Here is an 18,596-nt window from a genome sequence, read left to right on the forward strand (position 1 = left end):
TATGGCCTTGGGTTGCTTACCTGTAACATATCCTACAAATACTTAAGTGGGATTGAAGCTGCATTATTAAACCAGGACAAACTTGTTTTCAGGTCCTAGTCACAGATATGAGACATGCTGTGATATAGTCACTTATAAAACTATCCTAGAACAATTTTAAAGCAGAAATCTGGAATGAGATATTTGTTTTTCAGGCTTACTTTAAAGTCTATAACTGGCATTGGCAACTTTTAAATCACTGAAAGCTGCAGTTAATTGGGGGGCTAAAGACTGTAAAATGGATGAAAGCCACAACATATATTGCGAAGGGCTAACTATTGGATCAAGTTTTGTTTTATCTCCTTTTTATACGTATAGTACATCTATTTCAGGGGTTACTCCATAGTTTTCATGTGTTTTCTACCTCAAGGGAGGGGAAATTGCGCTATTAGGTTTTTAGCAATCATAGCAAAGGGAGGTCTGAGGCTACTGAAAAATAGACTTAAGGGCTACAGGTTGCCCCCTCCTTTCCACTGACTCCCAGAACAATTTAAGATACGATGCCTACATGACAGTTCATATATCCTAGGCGGAAAGAAAACACAGGATCTCAATTTGGTGGCTTGAGACAGTATTAGAAAGAGCTAGACAGCATATTACGTAAGACAGCAAAATATAGAGAGCAAAATATTGGAAAAAGCAGAAGAGACATCACAGAATAACATTGAGTCTCTGTCTAGTGAATTTGACAACAGAAATAAAACAGCAAGATGAATGAAGGCAAATTTACGTGTCCCAGGATAATATGGCAGGATCCTGTCTGAGTCAATCACCGGGACCAGAAGTTTAGTCTTTCAAGCTTTCAGACTCATGCTGGAGCCCATCCTCAAAGAACTTCTCTCTCAACCAGAATATGTAATCACACAATTTGTTGAGAGAGACGTTCCCTGAGGATGGGCTTCAGCACAAATCCAAAAGTTTGGAAGATTAAACCTCTGGTCCCCCTGCCTGACCCAGATAAGATCCTGCAAAACAGCAAAGCATAAAGATTTGTCTCAAAATTATGGAAATATTTAAGACACTTTTATTTTCTAATTTTTATCTAGAATTTTGAGCAGTATTTGACACAATCTTACACCAAAACTTTGTTAACAGCCATTCCAGTGGGGGTTTTGTTTTGGTTTTTTGTCATCTGTTCATCCATGGGATCAGTGAGGCTTAAAATAAAACCTGAAATAAGGACTTACTTCAGCAGTTGTGGATTCACAAACACCAGAAAATCATGTACCAACTTCAGTGCCACAGATTTCAGAAGCTTTCCAGCACAGGTTTGAAACAAAGCAATAATTAACCAGTGTTTAGCATAGTAATCTTTGGATTGTTCTCCAGCAATCACCACTTTCTTGGGCTTTTTCTCCTTCTCTTCCTAAGTTCAAAGCAAAATTTAGTATCAAACATCTGCTTATCTCAGTCCTCCAACCAGACCACCTATTCAGAACCAATCTTATTGTCACCAGGCTCTCTAAAATTGAGATACAGCAGATAGTGGAAAAATTCATGTGCTAAATTTCTCCCATTTCCACCATTGCTGTTTTTCAGAAATAAAATGTAAGACTTCCCACAAAGTAGTAATATTTACCAGGACTAATGCATCTTGACTCTGGGCCTTGCTCAAGCCATTTGTCAGGTCGGTGGCTGCTAACCGCTGTTTCTTCTTCCGATGCCAAATCTCTAGTTTTCGTTGAGCCTTTCTGACCCCAGCCTTCATACTCTTCTCAAATGTGCAAAAAACCTGTTGTGTCTTCTCTGAATCCCTCAAATCCCAGAGGTCGTCAATCTCTAGTGGTTTCCGATATCCCTTTACCACCATACTGAAAGGTATAGCAAATTCTATCAGAGTGTGAAATCCAGACATCCTGCTTACTCTGTACAGCTTTAACAATGAAATGTGAGGCACAAGGGATGTCAATCCTGAGCAGTAATAAGAGTCTAACCACTTTCCATTTTGTTCAAGTTCTGTATCCACATCTCCACTATGACCATACAACTGCTAAGAGTTTGAGAAATGTTGTATTGTTCTTTGCTCTTCACTGTAATCACAATATAGCCAATCTATGGCAGCATCCATATTCACCCCCTTGTCCCTGTATCCACGGGTAACATTGTAATGACACGAACTGCCCAGCATCTCAGATTAAAACATACACGCTAATGGCTATTGTTGTTGACACTCCCCTGTCTTTTTCCAAGTAGAACTGCGTACCTGTTATACCAATGGAAAGTGATGGAACTCAGGAAAGAGGCTGTGATCTCGGGGTTCTGTGAAATAAGGGAGGCACAACTTACAAAGTTAAACATTTAGGGACCAAAGTGATGATGCAGTCTGATCTTCCAAACAAGGATTTCAGTCCCTCCCACCCTACAATGCATGAAGTGGGTGCTATGGCAAACTGCAATTAAGGCTCCAGTAGAACTGGTAGGTGGAAAGATCCCTATCCTACTGGGAAGCTGTCTGAAAGCAGGTATCCTCCCTAGGATGCCCATGACTATTCCCTACCTTGACAATTACTCTGCAAATTGAAACATTTGACTAATGACTCTCACTTTCTTTGCAGCTTCCTTCATTTCAGGAGCAACGTCAGAAATAACTGAAATAGACAGTAAGAGGAGTTGAAGTCCATAGGACCCAAGGAAGAAGCTGAAACGTGGTACATCTGTAATGGCACCCTGCAAGAAAGGAAAGCATATGGGAATTATGAGTGGAAGGGCCAAAAAATAAAATTGCCTTAATCTTTCCTGGTAACTAGAGAACCCGGAAGAACCCTCCCATGTGTGGTTTTTTCCCCCACAGATGATATTCCCCCAATCTCTACCCCTGCAGCATTATGTGGGATAAGTTACAATTGATAGATGGCTAGCTAAACTGAATGTAGTATTTTTATTTATTTGCAGTGGAAACATGGCTAAAGGAAAAACTACTACCAAGAGGCTTTATTACCCCATTTCTCTTTCTCTCTCTTTAGCTTCTCACCTGCACTGCTTGCCGGATAAGTGTCTGGAGCTGAAATATACCACTGATCAAAGAAAAGTTGAGGAAAAGGAAAAGAATCCCCGAATCTCTGCACACAGTGAAACGACAGCTATCATGGATCAGCAAAACAAGTATCTGTAGTGTAGAGAAAAGCAGAGAGATTTTAAGTCTAAATTGGCTTAAGTACTTCAGAAGAAAATAGTGCTCCATAAAATAGTTCTATCAAGGGGACATGGAACTTTTTAATGTAGAGCAGTTTGAAGATTAACTTTCTTAGGTAACAAAACATACTCCATTGAGACAAGGTCAGCAGTACAATGCCTGGTTACTTGCATTTAATAGAAATTGCAGGGGGGATGAAGCAAAGGGCAAGTTGATGAAGTTAATGAAGGGAAAAAATATTTATTTTAAATATATTCAGGGCAAACCCCAAAGTTGTCATTTGATCTACTGATGAAACTATAACAGAATAACAGTTGGGAGGGAAATTGGAGATCTTCTAATCCAAACCCCCTGCTCAAGTAGGAGACCTGGCTTATACCATTTCAGACAAGTGGTTGTTTAACCTCTTTTTTAAAACCTCCAGTGATGGAGCATCCACAACTTCTGAAGGCAAGCCATTCCAGTGATTAATAGTTTTAACTGTCCAGAAATTTCTCCTTATTTCTAGGTTGGTTCTCTCCTTGATTAATTTCCATCCCTTGCTATATGAAAGAAGCATCTTCAATGAAATCTGACATATCTGTTCTAAATCAGAGTTTCTTTTTGTTAAACAACATAAAAAGAAAATGACCAGACCCAGAAAACTGATTGAGAATCTTACATGCAATACTTGAGGGGGAAGTCTTTTAATTTCCTCCCCTGCCTCTCTAATGCAGTCCCATCTAACCTCACGCCGTTAAATGTGCTGAATCAACAATTCCATCACAAGCGGCCACACTGGGGAACATTGGCCTAAAGAAAATCCACTCTCTAAGCTTTTAATGAGTACTAGTCTAAACAATGGGAATAGATTGGTGCTGAATTTATGTTTGGAGTCAGCAATTTGGAGAGAAAACTAAATAAAGAATGCTTTTGACTTGATACAGAGTAAAATGTATGGCAAGAAGTGACTCTCACCCAAGTGACGGAATAGAGTACAGGATTTGTATACTGGACTGCAGGTCTTCCATTACTAAAGATGGGGTACTGTAGGTTCCCTGAGTTTTCAACAATGGTAAAAACCACTTCAGTTAATGCCATCAGTAAGAGCAGCGAAGTCAGCACCTGATTAGAAGAGAGAGTGACAGAAATTACTCATCATTGCTGCCCATTAGGTTTCAAAGGAACAAATGTTCAAAAAGTTTACAAAGCATCAAGGAGAAGAAACCACAAATATAAAGGAAAAGTGAAAGACTGCAATGTATTGAGCTTGATCCTTGCTAAGGCAATGTTCCAGCAGCTGACAACAAAACAGTAGTGGTTTGCAACTGTATTTTTGGAGATTTTTTTTAAATAAAAAAACCTCCTCATCTAACCTACAGTCCTAAGAATTCATAGAGGGCTAAGAAATCCAATACTAACTAGGTCCAACCCTGTATAGGTTTTCTGAGATAAGCTAGAAATCTGCTAAATGGAACCAAAGCTGGACAGCTGGTACAACCCCAAAAAGTATTTTATGACCCAATGGTTTTTCAAGCAGTACCTCAATGTGTCTTGACCACTGGAGAATTAATTAGCATATCTATATAACACATTCTGTAATTGCTCCCACAAAAACTCCAACATGATTGGAGATGCATTAGAGTAAGTTCACTAACATCCTCAAGAGACTTATCTATTAAATATATAGAGATGCTGGTCAACATTTACCCAACATGACACCTGGTTGGAGAAAACTAACACAATCTATACATCAAACTAAGCTACAATGTGATTTTATCTGGTTGTGCCTTAATATTGCATGAAACCAGCCAAGTAGGCTTTAGTCAACCAGTCAGTCTGTTTTGTTTCAACTATAAATTATAACTAACAATACAACGCCTAGGTAAAGTGGTAGTCAAACATAATTAAAATAAAACTTAAACAGCTTAATACAGCAACTGTGTAAATATGTACTTATTTGTTGAGTCTGAGCATCAATATATTAAACCATAAAAACCCAACACAAAATAAAGCAAAATGGGATCCACTTGTTCTGTACAAAAACACATCCACCAAGAGGCTTATCCTATCTTAACCCAAGGTCTGGGAGAACATCTACTGTAGGTCTTCAAGGCTTTATGGAATGCCAACAGAGTAGGAATCATACAAATCTCATACCAGAGAGCAGGTACTACCACAAGAGAGAAGGTATACTTGTTGCATTCCAATAGATAGCAATGTTTGGTACAGAAGAATATGAATTGCACTAATTCTGCTGGCATATGCCAGCCAGGCAAAAACTATGAGAGATAGGCAGTCCTCATATAACCTGACCCTATGCCATCTAAGGCTTTATAGGGGATGACTAGAACCTTGAATCACACCTAAAAGCACAGTGGCAACCAGTGCAGCTTGTGAAATAGAGGTGTCACACCACTGCCTGCACTGCTGCTTTATGGACCAATAGAAGCTTCTGAGTGATTTTCAAGGGAAGCCCCATAGAAGAACATTGCAGTAGTGAAGTGACTAGAGTGTAAGTGACTATGTGAAGGGTCTCCCATCAAGGAAGAAGTCTACCTGGCACACCAGATGTGGCAATATAGAAACAGACAGAACAGAAACATTCTGTTTAGTTATAGGTTCAAGTAAAGCTTGTCAACTTCTATAATATTGTCTCCTTAGCTAAAGTACTATCTATATATACTATTAAAACAGTCATGTCTGTCTGGGTGTAAATTTTAACTGGTGAAATGGTACCCCCTAGGGCAACAAGATACCTCAAATGTGCTAATTTACAGAATGCAAATGACTCCCGTGGAATTGAAATTTTGCAATTATACAAAATGTCATCAAACATTTCCTGTAGTTAGTTCCTGGTGTTTGACTATGCTATACATTTTGATATGAGCTATTTTCAAAGCAGATACATCTCTGAATATCTCTCTGAATTTTTAAGAACTTTTTCTGTGAAGGCATTACATTAAAAGCTCCGAAACAGTTGAAGGCATTGAGAAATCTGGTAAGGAAGTTATCTCTGAAATGATGGGTTGTTTAGTTAAATATTAAATTTTATGGGAATCAGGTTAAAAGATTTCCTCTTTAAAACAGGTCCAAATTTTTTAGCAAACAACAAATATAATAACGTGGGAAGTTAGTGGAATTCATACTTAGCTTTTTAAGACCAGGATTTGAGATGCTTTACTCAAAGAAATCTTTCTAAAGCCACACAAAATAACTGTGCGTGTCGAGCCCAGAGGGCTTGACAATAACATTGCCCCTTGAAATGCACTTAATAAAGCTGAAGTTGAATATAAGTTTAACACAGCCAGTTCTTACAAAGGCAGTTCCTTGGCTTCAGTTTTAAGAAATGTCATTGGTTATTAGGAATAGCAACTTTTTAAAAACCCATGTAACTTTTGCTTTGGGGTATTTTCTTGCAATTAGGTTTTATTTCATCAGACATAGCTAAGCAATCAACTGCTTCATGAACTGTGTAAATAAGCGTTCACAAAAAACCACTCAAAAATATGTAACTACAGCTGTGTTCCATAACAATCAAGATTGTTACAAAAGTAAATTAAGTTAATCCATGGAACAAGACATTTCAACAGTACATACATTGTAGTAACATTTTTGGGAAAAATGAACACTTAACATTAATTAGCAAATTAAAAAATGCTGATTCAAGGACAATTTTAGATATATTATATCTAGATATTTTTTTATTGTTTTTCTTCCTCTTTTTTAGCTACATTTAAGTGTATATTTCACATACACCCATACACGTATAGTACATCAATTAACTATATAGAACATGGGCACGTTTTAAAATAAGAACAATAATTTCATACTATACAGCAGTGGTGGCGAACCTATGGCACGGGTGCCAGAGGCGGCACTCAAAGCCCTCTCTGTGGGCACGCGTGCCGTCACCCCAGTCCTAGGCCTTCAGCTGGGTTTTATAAAACCTTTTCTCTTTAGGCCTCCGCTGCCATGTGCAAAAAAAAAAGCTTCAATCAATCAGTCAATTTCAACTTCTCGCGGGGGAAAAAAAAGATCTTGCAAAGTTGGAATTGATTGATTGAACTTTTTAGTCCCACCCAGTCTGCCGTTACCACTGCAGCCACGCCCACCCAATTGGCCACACCCTTCCAATTGGCCACACCCAGCCAATGGGCCACACCCACCCGGCATCCGACGATGCATAAGTGGGTTTTGGGTTGCAGTTTGGGCACTCGGTCTCTAAAAGGTTCGTCATCACTGCTATATAGGAACACAATATAAGGTTAAGGGGAAATATAACATTTTAAGTGATCATCTGGAATTTTCTCACATCCCTAACACCTTATCTATTTCAAGAGAATGAAGGTACCTTTTGAGTTGAGTATCCTTCTACTGTTTGACAACCCCTGAGAAAGGACTTTCTCTCTCACCTGCTTCATGAGATACAGCCTGGTGACTGATGATTTCTTCAGCTTAGATTTACACATGGGAAGAAGCTTCCATGGGCCAAAGAGCCAAAGGAAGCCCAGAGGGATCCAGACAAGAACTGTCTGTTCAAAACAAAGTGGCAGATCGGCATCATTGTGGTCCAGGAAAGAGGAATTCTGGGAGTAACAAGAAAGAAACAAAAGCAATTTATGCGGAAGGCTCACTTTGAAATGGATTGTTAATATCTAAAAAGTCTGTCTCTTACACTTCTTCCCAAGGTTCCATTGTGTCTTTGCTCTGCCTATAAATACAGCAATTACTGCAGTTTAAATGTTGCTAAACATATAAGCCAATAGCAATATGGTATATCTCAAGGATTTATAACTTAGCATAATGTAGCAAAACACACTATTTGCATTAATATCCACTTCTTACATCTTTTCATTATTTTTCATCCGTTCACATCCTCTTTCATTCAACCTATATATACAACAGTATGATTGAATTGTAATTAAGTTCATTTTAGAAGGTAAGACTGGAAAACGCTGTTTAAAGAATTTGCATTTTTCTACACACGATAGCTTAACACCACTATTGATACTGGATTGTATTTATTTGCCAAGTAGCAGCTAATAGCAGTTCTCATTCTTATTTATCAATTACACATTATTACACAATTATTATTTGCTGTAGTAATTTGCAGTAAATGACAATATTTAAATATCATTAAAACTACTGAAAAACATTTGTCAAGTCCCACTGATTTTAACTGAGCTTAAATTCAGTAACTTTAGATTGGACCCCTATCCATTATGCTTAACTCCTACTCAAAGGAGCAGAGTTGCTCTGTCAGAGATCATGCTATGGAATTATTTTGGTGCTTTACACTATGGTGTAGGATGTGTGTCCCAAGTTGACCAGTTTTTGTTATCATACATATGCTTTGCCTTGCTATATAAACAGTCAATGCAGCTTAAAATAATAACATATGTGCCTGCTGTAATAATTTATGGTCTATATAGTAATGTGAGTGGCTTGTGATCATCACTAGGAATAATCATATGTGAATTACAGTATTTTTCCAAGGACTATTAGGGCAAGTCTGCTATTTTTATGGCATTTTTTAAAATAAAGTTCAGTCTCTCTCCCCACCCACCAAAAATTGTTACTTTGCTCACAATATGTAATGCCCCCACCCACCATTGGATCAGGAAGATTATGATCCATCCAATATGATTGTTAGTTGGATTGCCTTGTTAGAATGTTTATCTTACTTTTTATTATAATTTATATCTTATGGCAGTTTATTTTTGTTATATCTGTTCTTTAATTTATTAAATAAATTATATTTGAGTACCAGATCACCTTGATAATCTAAACCAGGGGTTCCCAACCAGGGATGTGAGATGATATTCCAGGGGGTGTGAAAACTTGGGTTTTCAAAATTATAGTGTATATGCATAATTTGTTGCCATTATTTTGAGCTTTTGTAAGGGGTGCAAGAATATATCAGAAGCGTTCTAGGGGTACAGGATATAGAAAACGTTGGGAACCGCTGATCTAAACCATAAAATGAAAACAAACAAACAAAAAGCCAAGTGTTAGACTTTTTTCTCTGAGTGTTAGGATAGGGTGAGATTGGCATGGTGATGAACATATGATGGGCTGAATGGGAAAGTTTAGCTGTGGTGCCAGGTCTTTTTTGTTGTTGCTTTTTTAATATTATGATTGATATATATTGTTTTTATTCAGGGTTGTAAACTGCCAGGAGTTTGTTTTAACTTGGGAGGCAATATAAATGAGAAAGAAAGGAAGGAAGGAAGGAAGGAAGGAAGGAAGGAAGGAAGGAAGGAAGGAAGGAAGGAAGGAAGGAAGGAAGGAAGGAAGGAAGGAAGGAAGGAAGGAAGGAAGGAAGGAAATTATTAAGTTCCCAGTTTATTTTGGAGATATCTTTTATTTTGAATATGTTTTATATTTTGATTATTTTTAAGGAACATTGTACTTAGATAAAAATTATCCTCCTTAAAATAAACAAAATATAAAACAAAGTATTTCCAGAGTCACAATCCTATAAACTCTAGTATATCTTTTCCCTTAGATATGATTTAGACATGGTTGTGATTGTCTTCCCCAATTCATCATATGGAGGACTATCGCTGCTTTTGGATTGCTGCTGGCTACAGCAAATGTTGCTATCTTCTGCCCATTTACATGCCATCATGCCTGGGGTTGGGGCAAAGTTGTCAAAGTTATCAGATCAGCCTTGTCCTTAGAGCTCCTTTCAGGATCCAGTTCAGGTTATCAGACGAGTAAACAAATGTCCATTCTTCTTCATTACAGTTGATCATAATTTGGCTCTACTGATTAGGCCAGATTATGTGCAATCAACAGTGCAAACACCTTGAATCGAAATGTCCATGACTGATGGATATTTTGACATACACTACAGTGACCATTTTAAGTTACAACAGCACAGGAAAAAGTGACTTATGACTGTTTTTCACACTTACGACCATTGCAACATCCCCATGATCACATGATTAAAATTCAGATGCTTGACAACTGAGATGTATTTATGGTGGTTGCAGTGTCCGGGGGTCATGTGATCACCTTTTGTGACCTTCTGACAAACAAGGTGAAGCCAGGTTCACTTAACGTGTCACTAACTTAACTACTGCAGTGATTCACTTAATCACTCAGGCGTGAAAGGTTGTAAAATGGGGGAAAACTCACTTAACAACCGTCTTCCTTAGCAATGAAAATTTTGGGTTCAATTGTGGTTGTAAATCAAGGACTAACTGTATACCTAGCTCTGTCTTAAAAATACTGGGGCAGTTTTATGCTACTCCCAGTGCGGTAAATCTGAAAACTTTTTTTTTTTTTTACTTAGTCTGGGCTTGTAAAATTGAACTATAAATCGGGGCGATTACAAAATACAGAAGAGGTGTTCTCTTCCCAAAATTCATGAAACTAAGATTTACATGAGACAATCAGAATTATTCATTCATTTATGTATACTACCTCAGTCACAAAAGTAAGTCAGAGCAGCTTACATAATAATCATGTGCTATATCACTTCAGAATTTAAAAGGAAAGGAACATATCTAAACACCACCCCATTCAAAAACTATTTAGGAAACTAGCACATTTTGGACAAAGTTAAGCAAAACTTGCTTTTCTGACATGCTTTCTTTACAAGAGTGGGTTGTTGGTTTTTTTTGGTGGAATCAGTCAACCATCCAATCTGTATTACTGCTCACAAAGATCATCCATTTTTTTCTTCTTTGCGAAATAAAAAAGAATTTTAATTTTAATAAAAGTCTAAAGAATTTATCTTCTTTAGAATGAACGTATTTATAAGTGATTGTTACAATGTGCATTGAAAACAATGTAAACATTTTCCTGTAACTAAGTTCTGAAGCTCCCACCAATAAGACAATGTAAATTAACACCAGTAAGGTCTATGTTTCAAAATGGAAATAGAGTGAGTTTGTTAATGCCTCATTTGCAATCTTATGTACACATGAGTAACTATCCCAAAACACAAATTAAATTGCTTTGCCGTTATCAAACGTCTTCTTAGAATTCATGACAATTACATTCAGTGTAATCCTGACTAACAGATGAGCAAATAACTCTGAGAGGAGTTGCCACTTACCCAGAAAACAGAGCCACAATAATGTTCCAAAGCTTCTGCTGCCATGGCTAATGTTCTCTCCTCCAGCTGTTGCCAAACTATTCTGTCTAACTCAGAGAGCCAGGGCAAAAGTCCCAAGGGTTCAACAAAGCAGTATTAGGAACCTGATAAAATGCCATTAATCTTTAACCCTATAATCAAACTCAGGAACTATGGAAAAGAGCTGGCTGGCTTTTTCCTAAGACTTGGGAGATACAAATTAATAGTTTTGGCATTAATTTGTCTTAGCACCTAAACACTACACTAAACTCACTCTTTCTCTACTTACTCTCTTCCTCAATTTATTTCTAACAAACAATGGTGACGCCAATTTCGAATAACTTCAGAAACCGTTGAAAAAACTAAACACAGTGAAAAGGTTTTTCTTTCATATAAAATAACTAAACCCAGAGCAAATGATGATTTAATTCTAAGGAAAGTGTTAGGTGCCCACAGGATGGGGAATTTATATCCCTTGGTTAATTAGTTAAATAAATATCAACGTATTTTTGAACAATGTCTACACTACCGACTGGCATTCGGTTTGAGGGCGAGATATAATCAGTAACTGGCTGTCCTGTGGCATGTTATAATTCCTTTGAGAATTTTCTAACAATGCAAAGCCACTGTTCTTTTCCCCACGTGCTTCTGTTTGAAGGGAAGGGAAAGAGTTAATTTTATGCAGCAAACAGTCTATCATCATCTTTTTACAGTGCGGTGGCTTGCACAATATAACATTTGGCTCAAAGTCTCCTGAACTCTTGCAACCTTAGTTAAATGAAAACGCAATTATTTTTTGAACTTTTCTGACTTTGTTTTGCTCCACGTATTCGTCTTGCACAACATTAATACTTCCACATACTATTTGTATGATGTGTTTTATACAATTACGCTATGACATTAGTATTTGGGCATCTGCCCAAGCTGACGCTTCATTTCTAAACCCAACTGATCAAATTATATTAACGGGATGTGCATATGAAGCCAGTGGACTAACATCAATAAACCTTCAAAAAAAAAAAATGTCTTGTCCTATTTAAAAGTTCAACAGGACTTGTGACCAGGTTATTTGACAGGACCATCTCCTATATTACCAACCTGATACAATCATTGTATCAAACCCTCTTTCAGTTTCCCTAGCTAAATGAGTCAAACCTAGTGGCAACAGGAAAGTGATAAGTGCTCAATGATAAGTCCTCGCTTATGGAATGATCCTCCTAGAGTTCCTTGCTTGGCATACGTTGTGATCTTTACAGAAGCAAGAAAAGCTATTTTTGTTCTCTTGGACATTTCATTTTTTTAGTTCACGAACCACTTCGATTAACTTTAATTTTTTAAAATATTTTTATACTACGTAGATAATTCAGATAGCTCTTGAATGATGACCGTTAGTTCAGAGAATGTTCAAAATTATGAGTATTGTACTGAACAAAGAGACTTACAACTTGACGTTCTGGCTGTTGCAGCTCCCCATGGTCACATGAACAAAATTTGGGTGCTTGGAAACCAGTTTGCACTTACGAAGGTCTTGCTATTGTAGACCTTCTCTGCCAACAAGCAAGTCAATGGGGAAGCCAGCAGAGAAGGACCCAAGCCACTTGGGTAATTCTCCCCCTCACCCAGCCTTTCTTCACTCACATGCACTGCAACCTTCTTCCCCCTCTTCTCTCTCTCATTCCAATGCCCTTGTTCCCCAGCTCCCTGCACTCAAACACACATATGAACTCACCAATGCTCTTTGTCCTCAGCTTCCCTGCACTCACACAGGCACGCACTCACCAGCACCCCCATTTCTTGGCTTCCTTGCATTCACACAGACACATACACATAACCATTGCTCCCCTTCCCTAGGCCTCTCTACACTTGCACACATGCATACCTGCACCCCACAGTCCTCTTTCCCCAGCCTCACTGAGCTCACACTGCACTGCAGCAGCCCTCCCCCAACTTGCCTACAGCCTACCCAGGCCTCCCAGGGCCTTCCCCCCCACCCCACCCCTGAGGTATCCTTATGCTCCTTATCTTGGACTCCCTCCACTTTCCACTTAATGGTCTGCATGTTTTGGGGTTATGACAACTAGGTTTGCCTGGGTTGCTGTTGCAAAGCGATGTGGTCACAAGACATCACACTTTATGAATGCATCGCTTAGTGACAGCAATCCCAGTCCCAATTACCATCATAACTCAGGGACTACTTGTATAGCTATTGGAAGGTTTACCCTGGTAACTAACAATTCAAGGGAAAATGGAGGCAAACTTTATTTTAAAAAAAAAAGTTTGCACTCTTCCCAGAGTCATGTTTGAATAGAGATGCTGACTCCTACTAATTTCTTCATCATTTGTAACAGATGAAATCAATGTGCCTATGAGTTTGGATATGGCAAAGGTTGCACTGCTAGCTCTTGCCTTACTGATCTTTTGCTATACTTCCCAAAGGATGGGACATAGTTAAAATACCTATCAACCTTTTCTTTCTTGTCCTATGTGAAAGGATCCAGTTTGTGGAAACATCTAAGCCAGGGGTCCTCAACCCCCAGTCCGTGGACCGGTACTGGGCCACGGCATGCCAGCAACCAGGCCACACAAACAAGCAAAGCCCCATCTGCCAGATGCAGGCAACACACTAAACCACGCCCCCCTCTGGTCCATGGAAAAACCTCTCTCCACGTAACTGGTTCCTGGTGCCAAAAAGGTTGGGGATCTCTGATTTAAGCCCTTTAAATTGTCACAACCTGGAATCAGTTACAAGACACTGCACTTTTTTCCAAACTGTTCTTGCTCCTTTAGCCATCCATTCTCTAAATGAAAAGAATTACCTCTCATCACTGCTAAATTCCATTTCAGTCCTGTATTCTACAGAAACAGAGATCTGGATTTTCATCAAAGTGAACTAAGAAGGGAAGCATAAGATACTCACCTCTCTTGCCTACCTGGAATAAACACCAAAGTCCCTACCCAGGCTGGACAACACAAGGCATGAAGAAGGGCTACAGTGATGAAAATCAGCTTCAGCATTTATTTGAAAAGTAAAAGTCTAAAAGAGTTTCACCTAGTGATGAATGCCTCTTTAGCTAGTGTCATGCCTCCCTAGAGTTTGCTCCTCATAGACAAATGATTTCACACTATTTAATGAAAAGACTCCTTGAATGAAGACTAGGAAATGGGAAGAGGAGAAAAACACACACCAGCATCTTCATTGGACTGATCCAAACACTACTGAAATGTCTATAGTTAAGGAATGGGGAAGTCAGAGGATAGTAGGTCATCTTGTCCCATTGCCTCTTCTTATTCTACAGGACGTTCTTTGCAATGGCATTCAGGGTCCTCACTTTAGTCACATCTGCCACCATGCTAGAATGCTCAGGTGTGGAGAGGGAGGTTCCCATCTTAACACTGGAGTTCCTAAAAGAAAAGCAACAAGTCATTAAATGCTATCTAAAAAGTACAAGTAGTCCTTGGGATACAGTTATTTAACAACTGTTTGAAGTTACAACATCCACTCCAAAGCTACATATGACCCCCTTTTGCCCTTTCAACTGATCACAGGTTGTGTATTATCTGTAATTCAGTACCAATTTAATGTAAGCATCCCCTTGCCTCACTTCCTCCCCCCCATCCCACCCCACTGGAACCCTGCAGCACTTGGGCCCGTTCCCCCGCTTGGGGGCAGAACAAGATGGCGGTTGTAGGACAAACCACTCTGTCTGGCTGCCTTAACAATCCTGAGGCACTAGGTGCTCTATTTAATGACCTGCATGTTCATTTAACGACTGCACTGGGGGAGCAGGTTTGGGGTTTAATTAAGTGAGATCTTCAACTGCAATCACAACGTATGACCATATGATTATAATGGGCAGATCTTCATTACGGTCGTATCTCAGGGACCCCCTGAACCCAGAAAAAAATCAGAAAAAGAACAACTTCAAACCTATTTTTACTTGATCAATATACGTGTAACAGAACACCATCTGTTGCCACTTTACTGAAATACTGAAATGCCAGTGACTGCTTCAGTAGACACTTCCTTGTTACAGTTAAGAAGTGAGGGACTACAGATGAATCTTATTGTAATGCAACCAATGCTTTTATTCAGTTTACAAACTGTAAAATTACATTAAGTAGTATAAACAAGATTAAGGCAGGGAAGATCTTGCTCTATTACCTGAACTTCATGCCTGAGTTCTTGGCTGAGCGAGCTGAGCAGTGAAACTCAGAAGCACCAGAGCCTTCTAAAATTCTTTGTAGGTTTCTCTCTGTTATGCCTCCCCCTGTTGGAGATAATCCATCTCTGAGTCACAAATGAGAAGTTAAGCATTCACAAACAAAGTCAATTTTCTCTAGATATTAAGAGGGAATATCTGCTCTGAATCTGAGATTATTTCTCAAAAACACTTTAGCTTTTAATGTCAATGGATAGTGAACTTGCATCTCTTCAGCAAGTAAATCTGCTAGATAGTATTCCTCCTCAAGGACCAATCGCTGTTTTTCTTGATGGGATAGATAGAGTAGAATAGTGATACTTAATGCTTGAAATATTCATTACACCATATCTACCAAACATTAGAGAGGGGATAGAAATGAAGTCCAGTAGACTCTCATCCAAAAACAAATATAGTCTTATCAATATATTTTTGAACTTTACCCTGTATCAGCTAATCACACGCATAACAAACTTACCTGGTACAATAATGATCCTGTCCTTTGCCTACAAAGAAAAAAAAAGATTAGTAACCTTATTTGTAACAGAACATAGAACTCACATAGAATCCTCAGATATCAGACTGAGAGCTGGATGGCATTTTCTCTATTCTGAATTATCAGGGGGGGGGGAGGATAAATTATCAGCGGAATTACAAAATGGGAAAAATGAAAGCTCACCTGTTCTATCAGCCGCTTTATCAAGGGCAGCCCCTCCAAGGCAGAGCTGTCACAACCACTAGTTAGCACCCGTTCAAAACCTATGGATATCAGTGTTTCCATGGCTGTTACAGGATCACAGACCATGTCAAAAGCTGCAGGGGAATTAAAACTCTCCTGGTTAAGACTAATTACAATTGGTAAAATATTATCTCAGCTAAGTTTCTTTTTTTTTTTTTAAACAAGTTTTATTGGTTTTTTTCATTTTACAAACAAGTGCTTAAGAATCAACGTGGTGGCAGGGCAATCAATTGTCCACAAACAAAGTCATACTCATAAAGTTCAGATTAAATCATTAAAAAACCCCTCTCTTTTCCCTCTAGTAACATATTATATTCAAGTTAATATATTTCAATACAACTAAGTCAGTCATAACAATCCTCAATAACCTTTCATCTAAATAGATCCACAAATCCAAATCCTGTGTTAAGCTTAACTATTTCAATTGCTATATTCCATATTTCTAATCTAAATGCATAATTAACACTTCGGTGTCTCCCCATTGCCTTTTTCTTTAACATATTCAATAAACATGTATTAGTTTCTTCTTTTTTCTTATTCTTCTTCCATTACAAAGTAACTATCATTTCTGATAAAAAAAAATATTAGTTCAAAACAGAAAAGAAAAAAAAAGAAAAACAAAAAACAAAGACAAAACAAAAAAAGGAAAAAAGAAGATACCTTTCTACTTCTATTATACTTTATAATCTATCAATCAATCCCTCAATATCTGTATCAAATTCCTTTAACCTCCTCCCAAAATTACTACATCCAAAACATATTAATACATAGACAAACATCTTGTTATTAAATTCAAACCTTTAATTAATTTTTATTCAATCTAACATCTTATTTAACTGTCTTAAGCCATAAATCAGCTAATATCTCAGCTAAGTTTCTAATTTCAAATAGTATCAATCTTAGTTCTAGAATAAGAAATACATGATTAGTAAACAACACTTAACAAATGTATTTGGAAAGGGAAAAAATCTAGAGTAAAATATAATATTTTATAAGGTTCAAAAGACAGAGGTGGGCCTGCTCTCCTAAATTTTAAATTTTATTACTATGTTAGCTGTTTGTTATGGATAATCAAATGGATAACATTACTGAGCAGCACGATGTCAATACATGACATTGACATTTAAAAGATGATACATAACTTTGCTCATAATAAATAAAATAAATAAATAAATAAATAACTGCAAAAATAAATATATAATTAACGTAGAGAGTTTTGTGGTGATTTTCAATTATTTCTTAGTATGTCTTGTTTTATATATTCAATTATTTAATGAGATAATTAATTTTAAATGTTATGACAAACATAAATTTTCTGGGGGTTTTATTGATATTTTATTTTCCATTTTTATTTTATGGACTCATTTATTTTATTCCTTAAATGTTTTATTTTTTTTTAATGTTCAAAAGAAAAAATAACTGCATTGGAACAGATCAGTATAAAAAAAAATCTGCTAATAAGAAAAGTCTAACCATTCAGACAACATAAATATATTTGTAATAAATAAATAAAAAGCAGGATATTAATCATGAATCTGGAGCTCAAAGCAAGGCTGAAATCTCTAGGAGGAAGCAGCGACACCTCAGACCACATTCTCACAAACTGCAGCTGGCATGTCACAATGTCTGGGCCTGCATTTTTCCAATTCTATTTCTAAGCTATAAAACATACCTCTGTGGAAGGTGACTGGCAAAGGGCGAGAAGCAGCTGGAAAGGAAAGACTTCTAATCAGTAACATTCTTATGCTGAGGTGAAAACATGTTTTTTTCTTACAAAAGACTTTTCATAAAAAGGCATTTTGTATAATAATTCAGCCATGTTACCTTGAGACTATTTCTACAATCTAATCTTGTCTACGAAGACATCTTTTCAAAGCATCTTTTCACATACCTTTTGTATATGAAATCCTTTACAACTATTATGCTCATGTACCTACAGAAAAGCAATCTTAGAATCAAAGAAGCATCCGTGAGTGAGAGGGGCAATCTCTAAATTTGATATATAAATAAATAATTCTACTCTTCTCCTTAGACAACATGTCAGTAAGTCATTCACAGAATTAAATGACCATTTGTTTTAATGCTTTGAGTAAGTTTGGAACTAAACACCTGAAGGATTGTCTTTTACAGTAGATATACTAATTTTTTTAACACAAAGGCTTCTTTGTATCAGTCCAATTTTGTGATATTCCCCCTAAAGAACTGCTATATTATTTTACTATATGACATATTTTCATTTCAAATATTTTATTAATTTATCAAAATATAAAATATAAACTACAAATAAAAATGAACATAAGGGGAAAATAAGGGAGGAAAAGGGGAAGAGAGAAAAGTGTAGGTTAAGGGGGGGAAAGAAAAAGAAAAGCATTTGACTCCTTTTGGTGCAGTAGAAAAAACTCAACTTTTTACTTTTAT

General features: G+C 37.4%; 2 protein-coding genes across 2 annotated transcripts in view; both read right to left on the bottom strand.

The window, feature by feature from the left end:
- Nucleotides 1–11,267, bottom strand: part of ABCC2 (ATP binding cassette subfamily C member 2) — a 35,648-nt gene extending 24,381 nt beyond the window's left edge. Inside the window, exons 1-8 of the mRNA XM_029284196.1 lie at nucleotides 11,223–11,267; nucleotides 7,567–7,740; nucleotides 4,130–4,276; nucleotides 3,011–3,145; nucleotides 2,584–2,706; nucleotides 2,243–2,298; nucleotides 1,619–1,850; nucleotides 1,227–1,405 (exon numbers count right to left, since the gene is read on the bottom strand). Of these exons, the coding sequence (XP_029140029.1) occupies nucleotides 1,227–1,405; nucleotides 1,619–1,850; nucleotides 2,243–2,298; nucleotides 2,584–2,706; nucleotides 3,011–3,145; nucleotides 4,130–4,276; nucleotides 7,567–7,740; nucleotides 11,223–11,267 (1,091 nt within the window). The remainder of the gene's footprint in view (nucleotides 1–1,226; nucleotides 1,406–1,618; nucleotides 1,851–2,242; nucleotides 2,299–2,583; nucleotides 2,707–3,010; nucleotides 3,146–4,129; nucleotides 4,277–7,566; nucleotides 7,741–11,222) is intronic.
- A 2,978-nt stretch (nucleotides 11,268–14,245) lies between these two features.
- CUTC (cutC copper transporter) overlaps nucleotides 14,246–18,596 on the bottom strand; it is an 8,236-nt gene continuing 3,885 nt past the window's right edge. Inside the window, exons 5-9 of the mRNA XM_015816264.1 lie at nucleotides 17,851–17,886; nucleotides 16,119–16,252; nucleotides 15,918–15,945; nucleotides 15,403–15,508; nucleotides 14,246–14,642 (exon numbers count right to left, since the gene is read on the bottom strand). Coding sequence (XP_015671750.1) covers nucleotides 14,531–14,642; nucleotides 15,403–15,508; nucleotides 15,918–15,945; nucleotides 16,119–16,252; nucleotides 17,851–17,886 — 416 coding nt within the window. The 3' untranslated portion in view covers nucleotides 14,246–14,530. The remainder of the gene's footprint in view (nucleotides 14,643–15,402; nucleotides 15,509–15,917; nucleotides 15,946–16,118; nucleotides 16,253–17,850; nucleotides 17,887–18,596) is intronic.

Source organism: Protobothrops mucrosquamatus, unplaced genomic scaffold (genome assembly GCF_001527695.2).
Source record: "Protobothrops mucrosquamatus isolate PMUCROS unplaced genomic scaffold, P.Mucros_1.0 scaffold419, whole genome shotgun sequence".
In the NCBI taxonomy this organism is placed as follows: Eukaryota; Metazoa; Chordata; class Lepidosauria; order Squamata; family Viperidae; genus Protobothrops; species Protobothrops mucrosquamatus.